Source organism: Notolabrus celidotus, chromosome 21, assembly GCF_009762535.1.
Source record: "Notolabrus celidotus isolate fNotCel1 chromosome 21, fNotCel1.pri, whole genome shotgun sequence".
NCBI classification, from domain to species: Eukaryota; Metazoa; Chordata; class Actinopteri; order Labriformes; family Labridae; genus Notolabrus; species Notolabrus celidotus.
This window is the reverse complement of record NC_048292.1, coordinates 28,928,170-28,943,871: the sequence shown is the minus strand read 5'-3', so window position 1 is coordinate 28,943,871 and position 15,702 is coordinate 28,928,170. Positions and strand designations below refer to the sequence as shown.

The following is a 15,702-nucleotide window of genomic DNA, read 5'->3' as shown; positions in this document are numbered from 1 at the left end:
CCTCGTCACTCATGTAGCCGCCTAGCTAACTAGCACTATTTAGCCTAGCTCCTGCTAAAAACACAACAAAACGGGGTGCCGGGACGCACAACACCGGTTTACCTCGTCGCCAAAAATATGTGGTAACTTATGTTAAGGAAGGAACCACAACAAGGTCTTGTTGTAATATGGATTCTTTATCCATGAAAACAGCAGAGTAATAATACAGACGGTAACATTGAGCTGCATAAGGTGAACGGAGGAATTCTGCGATGCCTTCAGGTACTCCACATGAAAATAGGAAAAACTTACTCTTCTGAACAATACTATGGAACAACAGCTCCATCTAGTGGGTGCAACACCATGGAGCAGGTTTAACATACTAATATTTTGTTCCATGTTACAACAATGTGGTTTCACAAACTCCTGAGGACCAATTAAAAAAATCTAAGGACCTTGCTCCATGATGAATGGCACAGGTGCATTTATGATGTGTCAAACTCCATTATGCTAGTTAAATGATGGTACATATGGGTTCAAGCAAAATGATAAAAAAAAAGGGTGGTATTTATAATCCTCACAACTTATTGAAATGTTTTTGAAAAACATTGACATTGTTAAGAGTATTATCTCCCATTCCCCTCCTGTATCACTGGCATACTGTAAACGCTGAAGGACAGGTTATGGTCCTGGGCATGCCTCCATATCCAAATATTTGTCCAATCAACAGCTCATTTTTGACAACTAAATGTTAAAACATTTAAATTTGAACTGAGGAGGTAAATAATACTGTTGAAAGTCTGTGCGTATAAGGTGGACAAAATGTTGCGAAATGAAAAAATGATCAATAATGTTAAGAAAATTAAGTAATAGCTTAATGAAATTACCTGCTGTGACCTGCTGAAAGCAAAAGGACAAACCTTAATCTTCATGAGAGATAATGTGCATATTTACAAAACAGATTTTAAGATTAAAATCATTAATTAATGAAACCTCCTGACTGCTTGACAGGATGGATCAGGTGTTCCTCATACAGATAGCTTAGGTTTATATAGGGACAAAGTTTTTAATAAAGCCTGTTCAATTTTGACCTATTACATATTGGCTTAGCACGGTAAAACTACATACAATTCAATTAAGAAAAAGTTTTTGTTGGTTTGTTAGTGCAGTCCCTTTTTACTGCCTCGTGATATCAACAGTTCTTTATTGGATTAGACCATGCCCTTTCCTACCAGCAAGAGCAAGGGCACACAGAGAAGCACAAGCAGATATACTACTTACACAACATAGACGCTTGGCCTGAACATTTAAATAAGTGTATTTAAAAACAAAATAACACTTGTGCGGCAATTCCATGGGTTGGATATTAGTCTATTAGACCTATTTCACAGGAAAATAAATCTGAAATAACCCCAAAAAATCGAACAATCTATCTAATCTGACATCACTTACCATGCTGACAATAACACCACAGCTACAGCTGTCCTGCTGCGTTGGATGGGTCAGGACTCCTCCCTTGCATTTTATGTCCACCCAGTCTGTTTTGCCATGGCATGTTCTCCTCATTTTCAGGTAGTCACTGAATGAAGTTGAACATGGAAGATATGAAGTTGTTTAGCCCAAAAATAAGTACTTTTGATACATAAAAATTAGAAGTGTTTGAACAACGGATATTCTTATTTATGTTAAGTTATGAATGTCATTTCTAAACCATAAAACTACACAGAAAGTACATATAATTATATCTTATATTATAAATATAACTACTTACACTTAATTTAAATCATTACAAAATAATAAAGGTCAGCGGGGAAATAATAAGCCTCTTGTCTGTTCACAAGCACAGACGTCGAACCCTGTGATTATTTTCTATGCCAAGTGTGAGCTCTTGCCCTCTGGCAGAAGACATGTAATGTTGTAATGTGAATTTGACCATAACAATACATAATTTCTTTATGGTAAATTATTTTGCAAAATGCTACTTAAGGCTTCAGGAACTGTGTGATAGCTTATTTTTATTCAAACTGTTGCAGTGTAATAAACATAATATGTATAGTAGTGAAATCTGTGTAATGGTGTAGGTATGTGCTGATTTGTTATATTTTGGAAATCACTGCACTGTAAAGGCTGCATTGGAGTCCAAGAAGTGTTTGTTTAAGCAACAGACATCTGAGTGTGTTCTATTCTATTCTACTTTAACTGTGAGATCTTTGTGTAACCCTAAAGGAATGAGTAATAGCAGAGATCCATCCAACAGATAACATGGAGAATTACAATGGGGCAAGTAAAAGATGCTCTTCTGTTCATATAGTCCATACTGACAATCCTCTCCCAAGATCCTTGCCATTTAACAGTCACTCAGCTGGAGTAACTGACACCACTACATTTTCTCAGCCTACTGCAACATACACATTTGTGATTAAGCTAAACAATACAAGTAGCATACAAAAGTCTTGTATGTGTATGTTGAAAAAATACCTCCATCTCTTTGCTGCATATTTGGATTCTTCCTCCTCTTTTGCACTTGGGCAAGGATCCACCAGAAAGACAGTCTGGTTGACTGCATTTATGTACTGAAAATGATAAATAAGTGAGGAAGTTCTTGACAGTAATTACAGATTTTCCAAAAAGACAAACACATTAATTTTAGATACAGTAATAGATCAATAACTCACCAGAAGCTTCCAGTGGTTATTGTTGACATTTACAAAAGAAATAATTCCCTGGTAATTGTCCATGTTGATCTTACAAAAAGGAGAGATTTTAATGTTATTGAAATGTTGAAAATTTCTACAGTACAGAACAGTTGGCAAACTACAGCTTAAGTATTGCTCACACACACTGGGGCATCTTAACTCTATGGTCCAGTCACTCCTATTACCTTGCGCAAACTTTGCCGGGCCACTTGGTCTCTTGGACCAAACAGAATGACACCCGCCACATAGTGGTGAAGAAGGTATATGGTGTTCCCCAGCCCCAGCTCCTGAGTATACACTTGGAACAAGCTTTCAATAACCTTGAAAAGGGAATATGGGAAAAAGAAAGTATTCATCATTGCATAGTATTAGAAGATATGCATTACAATGTTTGTTTATGTATCTATGTATGTATGTATGTACTGTATAAATATATATGTGCATATATACACACACACGTGTGTATATAAAGTACATACATTCATACACTTTTTGTAAGAGGTCATTTTTCAAAAATGGTAAACATACCTCTCCTGCCAACCACTGGTGAGGTCTCAATGTCAACAGCTGGCTGTGTCTGATGAGAACTGAGTTTCCTTTTGTTTGTGTAGGGAGCAAAGCAACCACAACCTCAGAGCTTTTGTTTTTCCAAACTGAGGAGAGCTGTGTCATAATCAAAAAGAAAAGCAAAAAAGGATTAACCATACTGTTAAAGAGAAGTACAAATATTTGAAAATAGTCTTTATAATATACCAAATAATTTCTTAATATAAATTCCAATTTTTTTATGAATTATGCTGTTTTTAATGTATAAATGAGAGTTCACAGGCCTACCACTTGCTCTGGAGTTTGGTGTGTTTCCTGGTATAGAGTTTTCAGGAGTTTCTTTGGTGGAACACTGGATGAAGTACTGTCAACTTTTGAGAGAAGCTTTAAACATGCTCTCTCAATTGCCTTCACAGTTGGTGTGTCATTATTCACAAGATGTATTGTGAGTGGTGTCATGGATGACTTGCGCAGATCATGGAACTCTTTCACATTTCTGACGATGATTTCTGCACATAGTTTCAGGGGAAAGTTGAAGATGCCAGAACTCACGGCAGGAATAGCAACGGACTGAAAGTTGTGGTGATCCACTGTTTTTAAAATGTTCCGCATAGCCAATGTCAAATCTTTTTCAGCAGCGGAAACCATGTCTGATGTTGGCTTTTTCATCAAACATGGGCCCACTACATGTATTATTTTTTGGCATGGCAGACTTCCAGCATTTGTTATAATGGCCTGTCCAGTTTGCAATGTGCCAAAGTTAGCAATGAAATTATTGCACTCTTCTTGTATTTCAGGCCCCCCAGCCTTGCTCAGGGCGAGTGCAAGACCTCCGAAATGTTGAAGGTGACCATTGGCAGCATTTACAACAGCATCAACGCTGAAGTTAGTCAGGTCTGCTCTCCAAACACATACTTCCATGTCATTAGACAACTTCCTCGAAAGTACCCTTTCTTGAAGTGGAAGTTGTGCAATAGCAGTAGCTCCCACTTCAGCTGATTCAGCCTGTGTTACTGAATCCCAGCCCTTGTACCCCTGCAGGGTTGATCTGGGCTCTTCTGTTTCTGCATGTGTGTGACCTTCAGTCACAGAGGCATCACCCTGTTGAAAGTGTGAAACAATTCTTTTCTTTTTCTCAAAATTTAGTTCTAAACTTATACATTATTTTCATGTGAGTACACATAGTGTATTTGAGAAAGGCAAAGCTTTTGTGTCTATAGTTGTCATACAGACAAGATGCACAGCACTCTGGAGCAACAGGCCAGCTCTTTTCTGCAGAGATAATGGGCATTGTTAGAGTAATTGCAAAGGGAAAACCACTTTTATTGATGGTATACCTTCTTATCAGATTTTCTGAAGGGGAACGGCTTTCGTATCGCTGTCACATATCGTCCCCGTTTCCTCTGCTGGCGTTCCTTCCATTTTTCAATTTCAACTCTGAATTTCTACATGAAGAAAAAACATTTATTAATAGAGGTAATAATTTATCGTGAGTTTTGGAGCCCACATCGACTAAAAAAAGGAGTGGGATAGAAGAAAATAAAGCGTCATTGAAATTTTTTGTAACCTTTTTTACCATGTTCCATTGTATCAAAAAAAGTAAAACTAAAACCCTGTATAGGTGAAACATTACTTTATTGATTAGTCATTGGCTAGATTCTGATTGTGAAAAATGTTTTGCATTTCATGACTTCATATCCTACATTTCACTTTTCATGTGCATTTCAAATTTGGCCAGGGTGTTAATATGGAAGGTGGCAAATATTTGTAGAGCACTGATGCACAGATGTGAGAGTGCGATACAAAGACAATTTGCTGAAAGTACGTAGTCCTTTGCTCAACATCTGAACAGCTTTAAACATTTTTAGCTATATGTTTGATTTAACATTCTGACAAAAACTCACTTTTTTGTTCAATTAGAATGATATGTGAATATTATAGCCTTACACTTAAAAAATAAACATGCTTTCAAGTTTGTTTTATATGTAATGATGAGACTCCAGAGAATTGATGTTAAGGAATGATTTCAATATTCCACCAAAATCTATAAAATAGTCATTACATCTTTTATAACATTAACAATTAAATGTTCAAACCTTGTGTTTTTGCACTCTGTTGGAGTCCTCAAACTCCAATAGGAGGGCGTTGTGGGACTTCTGGTACTGGACAACAAAATCGTCCAGTCTTGTGAGCCTGTGGGAACTGACTGAAACGTATCTGTTTCAGGTCTCACTGGCTCTTCTCCATTACTCCCTGAGTATTGTTGTCCTGTGTAATGTTCTGGGAAGATAATTACACTTTCAGAGTTATTTGGAATCTTAAGAAACAGTAAAGCACTATAAGAACATAAAAAACTACACTTAGGAATCAAAAATTCCAATTACTTGTCTTGTGAGCTTTCTCAGGGCATCATGTTTGCGTGTACTCTCTTTGTACACCTTTCCTTTGCCATGTCGTCCAAGGTTCCCTAAGTATTGGAATAATTATTGATCTATCTTAGTAATTTTTCATGAGACACGCATGTCATTTTGGTAATGCTGAAAAAAGATGTTCTGCTTTTTCAAATACTACTTACCAAGCATTATCCCGCTCCACAGGGCTGCGTAGGGCAGAAGGTAGTTTGTCATGTGAGCCACAAGTCCTTCACAATAGTAGACATTAGGCTCACCAGTGACGTCAAGAGGGGCTGTTCTTACAACTTTGCAGTAATGTTTTGCAAAGTTGTTCGATCCCTTGATTGTTTCCTAAATTCAAGAATGAAGTTTCATTAGTTGTTTGTTTGGAATTGTTAAGTCTCAGAGAGCTAATACACAGAAAACAATGGACAATATGTTATCAACTTGTTCTCTATGATGGATAATTGAAGTAACAATAATATTACAAAATCTGCCATATTATGAATGTAAAAAAAAAAATTAAAAAAATGACAAGCAAAATTAAACTTAACACATTAGACACTGATCATGTCACAGTATTTTCAGTGAGTGCAATTAACTAAATAAATAAGGTGTAATATTAAATAAATTAAGTGTTGTTGTATCTTTACTTATGCATTGTGCAGTTATTCTAAAATATAATGCACAACATTATAGCTGCATTCGTTTTTATCATGCATAATTAGAAATATAAATATTACTGTACTATCACTACCTCAAAAAGCATTTACCTTTAGGTCTTCAGTGCTTTTTTCTGACTCCTCCACTGGCAAGGTAGCTCTCTGAAGCCACAACTGAAGGTTATGAAAATGTTTTTCAACATTTTCCCCACTTGATGGACTAGAAAACACGACTGTCGTGCTTTCTACTAGTCCATCAAGTACCTCCAAGGAGGTGGCAGTAGTTAGGAGCCCAAGAACATGCATCGCGAGATGGTAGTGTTTTGGTGCACTGGGGGTTTTAACACAAGAAAATAATGTTAGATGATTCAGAAATGTTCTATTTGAATAGCAATGCTAATAATTCCTTAGTGTCTTTTTAATACCTGTTAATATACTAATACTAATTAAACTATGTAAGGGTTTTAATACATACTTTATCAAGGTAAATAAATTTGCCCTGTTAATCAGTGCTTTTGTTGCAGTGACTTAATACAAAGTAGGAACACTTTCTTGTACAGTTTTATGGTATATTTGGGGTACTGTGACCAAAGATATATATTTTTCACAACTTGTAATATATGAAGCCACCCACATGCAAATACACACACGAGTTGAGCTGTTATTACTATTTATTGATTTTTGTTAATTTTCCTGTGTAAATTAGTAGTATGATATCGTAAGTGTTTTTAATTTGACAAAAAAATAATCTTTCAATAATAGTAATAATTGGGATAATAATTTAAGCTTAAAAGTGTCTTTTCAGCAGTCATAGATGATTTCATTATTTGTATATGTACACAAATCTAGTGTGATTAATTTTAATTAGGCTCTTGGAGAGCCTTATTAGTGCCTTTCTAACATTAATAAGATTTTATTGCAAGGCCCTACTATAAGGTGCTCCTATTAAATAATCAGCACATACATGATAATAATTCATGAAGATAAGGCTTTATAAAACACATCTATGTCTACTACGAATTCAAATGCAAAGTCTTTTAAAGGCAGAGGGGGGATCGGACTACTCTGTGTTATTCAAATGCTGTTCTCTACAATTCCCACATTACTTGATTTCAACTGTGCTCTCTGCATAATCATTTCATGCAGTGTGAGAGATAGATTATCTGGCTTTTTTTCTCTGGTACATCTAAAAAGTGTGTATTCATTACATCTCCTGTCAATAGCTGATTTTGCAGCTTGGAAATGTCACTATATGTGTTATACCATGCACAGCACACTGTTAATTAATGGAGCCTAAAATGCTGTATTAATAGAGAGTTATACTTACTAGTTCCTACACATGTCCTTCACATTCTTCATGAAGTGGATCAGGCAACGATGAAGAATGGGCACCTCGAAATCCTCCTTTGTTGCCTTCCCACTTGCAATCCTGTAGTAATGGTTGATGGTGTCATTTAGATTTTTTTTGGCAAATGACAAACATATTGCCTTCATCAGCACCATCGAGCCATCGCACATCACCACAAGTGGAGGCCGCATGCCTTTTCTACCACAGGACCTGACCACATCAGTCAGGAAGGCCTCCAAAAAGTATGTGACTGAGGCAGTCGTGTGGTCACAAGTTAGATATGTGGCAACCGGCAACGGTGATGAGTCTTTCTTTGGATTCCTGACAACAAGCTCGTATCCATAATATGGAGGAGAGACCTTTTCCTTCTTCAGAATGCTGCCAGTTGCAACCAGATAGATGATGTCCTCCCGGCATCTCTCAAGGTACACGATGATGCTCCGCAAAGACCATAACATCACACCTTTGGGGTGTAAAGCACTTTTTGAAGCACATCTTCTTTTTTTTTTTTTTTTTTTAAAGCATTATTTGCAAACTTATCACTTCATTACTGTGCTGTCGGCTTTTCTGGCGTGTCTCCCATGAGATGGTCTTGAGCACCTGGGGGGTAGGAGCCTCATCTCTGCAGCCAGATTTGATGACCTCTTCATCTAAGGTGGTCAGTTTCTCCAAGTACAAAGAGCGAGGCAACAGGTGTTGTAGGTTTTTCCCTATTTTGGGCCTTTCATCTGCTCTTACTGGTCTTCTCTTCAGCTCTGTACTGTTGTGGATACTATGACCACCTTGAAATTCCACCTTAGCCTTGAGGTCCAGTGTACTGTCCACAGTTACTGTTACGCACACCGGACAGTCATCAAATCGACAGTATGCCAGACACCAAAAATAAGGACCAGGTTTTTTGGATCCCACAGTCTTCAGCCTGTGCCGTTTAAAAGCATATGAACAATAAGGATGGATGGTCCTTAATCCCTTTGATATTATGTTTGTCCACTGCAGTCCTTTAGAAAGTCTTTTTTTTGCCTTTGTGTGATGGTGTGCCAGTCTTTTCTACTTATCATGAAGTATGATGGCTTACTGGGGACTTTAATTCTGATGAACCCAGAGTCATCCGATTCAGTTCCCTGAAATAAAAAAAAATGTAGATTTGTATTGCTGTACTGTACTGACTTTGCTACAGTGTAAGCAAAATAACTATTTTTTTTACATTAGTTTGTGTGTGTGTATTTCCTCATGCATAATTTTTTTGTGGAGATGTGAATTCAGTGGTAGCAATACATTTATTTATTTTTTTACTTTATTTTTCAAGTGTGTTACACCAATGTGACATACAGCAAGGTAATCTCTTTGTACATAACAGTTACAAAGTAGACACCTAAACAGAACAAAACAAACGGAACAACAAAAAACAAACAGACAGACACATAGGTACAAAACCAATTTCCCCACAGAAGTATTTATATATGTAGTACAGTTGGCAGTGAAGAACTAATTAATCGCTATCCCAAATTGAGGATATGCATATATATCCATATACATACATATATACATACATGTACACATACATATACACATACACTCACATACTCACATACTCACATACACACACATACATACATACATACATACATACATACATACATACATACATACATACATACATACATACATACATACATACGCACATACATACACATCTGATATAAGTAGGTGGAATTTGATTTCATAGACAAAATGCAGTGTGAGTGAGAAATAATACATTGAGATAGCTTGTTTAAGAATACCAAGATCTAATACTTTTTAATGAGTTGCCAACTGTTGGAGACGAAAACACTTACAGAGATATAAAAAAAATAATAAAATAAAATATATACATAAAACAATGATATTAATAGTAGTAATAGTAATAGTAATAATAACAACATTGATAATAAAGAAATAAAATAAAAAAACAAAAATAAAAAGGAAAAAAACGAGGAAAATTGTGCTCCCCGTGTTTGGTTGTTCACTCTTCTTAATATTTATGACATATGTAGATGAGTTTACTGTACGAAAGTTTAAGAAAACAATTTATTTTTATCTACTTATTTTTTAAATCATTTTACAATAATAATGAAGAAATTTTATGATTTTATATGTTAACTGTTCCATCACTTTCACATTCTCAATTAAGTCCCTCCATTTCTCTACACTTGGACTTATCCTCTGGAGCCAATTCCTAGTGATGAGTTTAAGAGCCGTTATCCTTAAAATTCTAGCGAGATACTTGTCTTTAGTTGTGACTATTCCCTCTGGCATTCTTCCCAACAATATAAAGTCACCATTGATTTTAGTGTCTTTTTTCAGAACGCAAGTCATTTCTGTGCAGATATTCTCCCAGTACTCTTTTAAAACAGGACAAAACCAGAAGATATGGCTAAAGTTGGCATGATCTTCTCCACAGTCCCTCCAGCATTTTGGTGTTACTGAGTTTTGAAATTTGGCTTGTTGAATGGGGGTTATGAAAAAACGCATCTGGAGTTGCCATGCAAATTCTCGCCAAAACTGTGAAGCTATTGTCTTATGTGTTGATAGACTTATATGTTCCCAGTCAGTATTTGGTAGGTTCACGGTAGCAATAAATTAAAGAGACATGGTTTCATTTTTATGCATGTCCTACAAGCTCGGCTGGTATATAATTTCACACTTTTGGTAGTCTAAATATTTTGTCAAATACTCACTGTACATCCTGTAAGCAAGTGTGTGAGCTGTGAAATGTTGGAAAGAGTCTGTCATTGATGTTCTTGAGCCAATCTTGTCAATGTTAATTATTAATGTAACAACGTAACAAAAGAGCTATGTTTATTTTAAATTGTAACTAGTCTATGCTGTTTGACTATAAAATTTTAGAATTAGGTACAGTGCCCTACAGGTTAAAAAAAGTGTTAATCAACCAGTTAACTACCTGCACGGAAAAATATAGGTATATACTGTGATCACAATAAAAATAAAAATAATAATAGAAGCACAATTGTCAGTAAAAGTAAGTAACTGATGAGACTGAGATGTAAGAAGAAGACAACAAAGAGGAGTTGTTAGGCTCGAGATCTTTAATTGAAACATAGTCATGATACACAGAGCAAAGACTCACCTGCTCAGGTGTTTGCAGGAGATCATCATCATCTGTGCTGCTCTTACTGTGTAGTAAGGACTGTGGGACTGGGAACTGATGAGATTGAGGATGTGAGAAGAAGACAACCAAGTTGAGTTGTTAGGATTGAGATTTCTATCTGAATCATAGTCAGGATACACGGAGCAAAGACTCACCTGCTCAGGTGTTTGCAGGACATCATCTTGGTTCCTCTTACTGTGTAGTAAGGGCTGTGTAGCTGGGAACTGATGAGATTGAGGGTGTGAGAGGAAAACAACCAGCAATCTTCATTGTAAGCAAGTAGTGACCAAATACAATCAGAAAATACATTTTGAATGATTAAAATGTGCATAGGAATGGTAAATGCCCATCAAATATATGGGTTATTTAATCAAATTCATAATTACTGCTATAATAGTTCCTTATATGTACAGTTATGTAGAATGTATGTAAGTCAATTCTTTTTTCCTCTAACCATGGTCTATTTGTTTGATTCTGTCAGGTGTATGACCATGTTACTCACCTACTGTAGTGACAGCACTAATCTAAATTAAGATTAGACAGACTGATTTCCATCCAATAGAATGATTCACAAGTCATGCAACACTTTTTTGAAATAAAGCTTATCTGTTTCTCTTATCAATACCCAGACAAATAAGACATAACTTTGCTGAGAGGGAAGTGCATTCTCTAGATTGTCTACAGCAAATTCAGTGCTAAAAGTGATGATACATTTTTTTTTTGTTGTTGATAGTGAGAACATGTGTAGGCCTACTTATTTCCAATTTGAAAACTGATAAGGAATTGATAAAGACTGTCACCAATAAGCAGAATCTGCAATGTCAAATAAAATGTTATTACCTAAAAGGCATTTAGTTTTGCATCTCATTTGAAAGAATGGTTTTAATTGAAAAAATAATCAGATAGTATTGTCCAACTTGTGTTTATGTGTATAGTTTAACTGTATGTTACAATGTCCCACTTGCCTTAGAAATTATTTTTATTTTTCTTACAAATTAATAAAATATGTGTAATACCAAAATTTCAATTTAGCCACTTTCTGCCAAAACAACAGACACGAAATCTAAAGTAAAATTAAGCTAATCCCCATTATTGATCTATCTTTGTAACTTAAAATTGACATTAAAAATGTTTAAATACACACCTTATGGGATCCATATGACTTGAGAAGTCTGTACCGATTATTTTTGGTATTAGGAATCAAAACTTCGGTACAAACTTGACCCCAGATGCCGTTGGGGTTTGTGGCATGTTCATCTAATTTTAGACGTTTCTTTTGCAGATTTTCCACCTTTTCATTGATTTCTTCATTTGAAATTCTCTTACTCTTGTTCTGTAAAAAAATGAAAGAAGTCAATATAAATAACATATCTGGATGTTAATTCTTACACTGGGTTATTGCTTTGAGGTACTATAATTACATTACTCACCCCAAATAACTTGAATACAAAAAGTCTGTGTAAAAGAAAAAAAAAGGGGGGGGAGGAGATATTAGGATGTAAGCATAGGTGATCTTACTGTACTATGAAAAGAGTTTCCTTGGTAGCAAAGTTCTTTTGCCACCAAGTTCTTGCAAACTACTAAAACATACTTAAAGAGCTGACATTAATTCTGAAGTACTTGATGTTGTGCAGTACAATGGTAATATTGTTGCACCAATGGCATATCTGTGTAATCAATATAAACATTGTAAAGTCATAGCCCTTGATGTTTCATGTACATTAATTATGCAGTGGTGGACCGCTGCATTTAAAAAATATAGGAAAAAATTATCATTTCATTTTGGATTAAAACCCACACAAACCCACAGACAGACAGGCGGACAGGCGGACAGACAGACAGACAGACAGGCAGACAGACAGACAGACAGACAGACAGACAGACAGACAGACAGATAGATAGATAGATAGATAGATAGATAGATAGATAGATAGATAGATCAAGACCAGATATGACTTTTTTTGTCAAGGCAACGTTATGTATTATTGATTACTTGACCATATATTAACATGTGATGACACCAATTAATGCTTAGTATGGAAACTAAAACAACAACGTACAGTGATAAAAAAGTTAATATATAGCCCCTGCCACAACCTCAACCAAAGAAAAAAAAAATCATACCATAAATAGACATATTTCATCCTTTTTATTCTTTAAAGTGTGGCCTGAAAATCAATCTTAAGCCTTAAAAAAAATCGAAACGCATACTTGTGAGGAAGCTAAATAAACTAAGCCTATTACAACTACCGGCATAAATGATTCGAATAATTAGAATTTTAGAAGTGTGTATTCACAAAACCATACGATCAAAAGGAACAGTCTACATCCATTAGGCTACTGGCGTTACAATGCTACAGGATCACTTTTAGAAAAGTGTTGTTTTATCAAGAATCCATGGAACTGACGTTTACCTGGGCCTACCCCTCCCCCACCCTGGCTATAACTTTAATGTATTTAATGGTGTTAAATTATAAATATCGGTTGATAATGATCGAAATATTACTAATAAACATAGGACAGCAGCATGTGTAACAAATACATTAAAAGCCAATAGTTTCAGGCCTAATTTTAAAATCAGTGCACTCACCCTTGCTGTCTCTTCGCCATCATTGAAATCCATCTGAAATTCTAAACTTTGGTCATACCACACAATTGCTCAATATGAACAAAACATTCTGACATCATCCTAGGGTTTGTTTGTTTTTTATTGGTTTATTTTATTTTTGTTTGTTTAAACAATACATTTTGCATACTGTTCAAAAACAGGATGACAGCGGACTGGGTCACCCAGAAAGGGTTATATTGGATTAAGAAGAGAAAAATAACCCAGTAAGGTTGTCTGCTATCAGTCTGAACCGAAATGAGTCAGTGAAAACTTGAATTTTTTCAATTACCTAACTTTGAAAATATCCCAAATAGTCGCTAATATGTAGTGTTTCAAGTGTGTTTTATTTTGAAATGACACATGAGATCGAGCTGTGACAGGAGGGATTAAACCATGACGTTGTTTACTATCAGTCTGAATTGTATGGAAGCCCGTTTCCGCCAGTTAAACATTTTTTTTAGGAAAAGTAAACAACATTTTTTTAATTATGAGATACTTAGTAATAACAATGAGACACTAAGTCATATTTATCAGATGGTGTCTCGTAATTACGACTTAGGCCAACCACCAATAACAAAGCTTATGGTTGTTTTGCTTGTGTGAAAGTGACACTTTACCATGTTGTTGGTCTTGTATCATCTATCATTACAACCATTGCCATATTCTGCGTAGTCATTTTTCTTTATTGAGAAGGTTTCGAAAAATGTAGTACTGTACTGCTACTGTGTGTATGGTTCACAAACATGTGCTTCATGAAGCAGAAAGTTAATTAAACGCCTCACATTACTGTCACCTTTAAGTAAAAAAGATTCTAAGGCCTGATCAGCCTTAGACCTTTCTACAGGAAAAAACACACAAAATAACATACCCATAATGAATCAGTCATATATGTACTCAAACATAAGGCCTATTTCAATGTTTCTGATCTTCCCTTATAGGTACAATTATTAATCTATAGTAAATACACCTATAAATCCATTAACATAAAATTATCAGTGAAGATACAAGAAGGGGAAAATTTAGACCTATCTCATAATTATGACTCAGCATCTCATAATTATGACTAAGTATCTCATAATTTTGACTTTTTTCTTTTACTTTTCTTTAAAAAAAATCTTCTAAATGGCAGAAACGGACTTCCATAGAAATTGAAATTAGTCAAGAGAAACTGAGATCTTTTTTTTTTTCTTTTTACTTTATTGTCACAGTTTCCAAATAACAGGCTATTTACAAATACAAAAGAAAAGCTTCACCATTAGGTTGGGCCCCGTCCAACACACAGAATGACATTAGCAATGCAGTTCCACACAGGGTGGAACATGCACACATCAGCCATACAGTGCCACTAACAATCATCCTCATTTACATACAGGTATAAACAGGTAAACATACGCATGTACACATAACAATGCATACCCACATACACATACCTGTATTTCTTTTGTCAATATAATTTATCAATATATTTTCGATTTTACAAAGTCAAATGTGTTGAAAACAGAGCACCATACAACGCTTATTGAAAGACACTTGCAACAAACAAATGGTACACATTAGTATTACAGTTTTTCTCAGTCGCTTTGGTACATTTCTCAAATCATCCTCGGCATTTGCAAAACAGTAAGTGCATTTCTCAAAACAAGTCTTACAAATAGCAAAACACCATGGATTACCTACAAAAGCCAGTATCTTGCTCAAACTCCTTAGTTCATCTCTCAAAAGTAAATATGTGTGTCAATGAACATGTCAGTGCCATCAGAATGACTAGTCCCTGTGTCATTGTGTACGGATAAGACAGTCAAACTGCTGAGTCATGTTGTCAATATAACAGTGTACTCTGGAGGGATGTTCTGATGTAAACTATGGCTAAAGTTTTGGTGACAGTTATATATATATATATATATAAAATATATATATACACTTGTCAGTTGATGGTACAAATGCTTGCTGAGGGGATCTCACATTGCCTCATGTTCCCTTTCTTGATGTATGACATACAGTACATGCATTGTGCTTTCAAACATGACACTAGTCTGTACCTCATGCATTCATCACTGTGGGCCTTTATGCTCGAAAAAGGAAACTCTTCTTCACATCGGACACATTTCTGGGGTGGTCCAGCCAGCTCATTACTGCTTCCTGGTTGACCTATCTGTAGAGGACAACAAAACAGCATTAAGTATAACAATTGAACTGTCACTCAAAGACTACAAGAGCACTTTTAAATTGAAAAACATACAGGCTCCAGGTTCAGGGTCCTTTGAAGTGGGCGAATGAAAATGGTAGCATGTCCAATCTGAGTTTGTGGATCTTTTAGATGGC

General features: G+C 35.6%; 1 protein-coding gene across 1 annotated transcript; it reads right to left on the bottom strand.

The window, feature by feature from the left end:
• Nucleotides 1-1,171: 1,171 nt before the first annotated feature.
• On the bottom strand, nucleotides 1,172-8,082 carry LOC117805466. The gene is made up of 11 exons (XM_034674195.1): nucleotides 7,604-8,082; nucleotides 5,797-5,820; nucleotides 5,318-5,414; nucleotides 4,559-4,666; nucleotides 3,510-4,322; nucleotides 3,204-3,338; nucleotides 2,861-2,995; nucleotides 2,655-2,723; nucleotides 2,458-2,552; nucleotides 1,432-1,558; nucleotides 1,172-1,207 (listed from the first exon to the last, which is right to left on the bottom strand). The coding sequence occupies exons 1-11, from the start codon at nucleotides 8,080-8,082 to the stop codon at nucleotides 1,172-1,174; spliced, it is 2,118 nt and encodes a 705-aa protein (XP_034530086.1).
• Nucleotides 8,083-15,702: the final 7,620 nt, after the last annotated feature.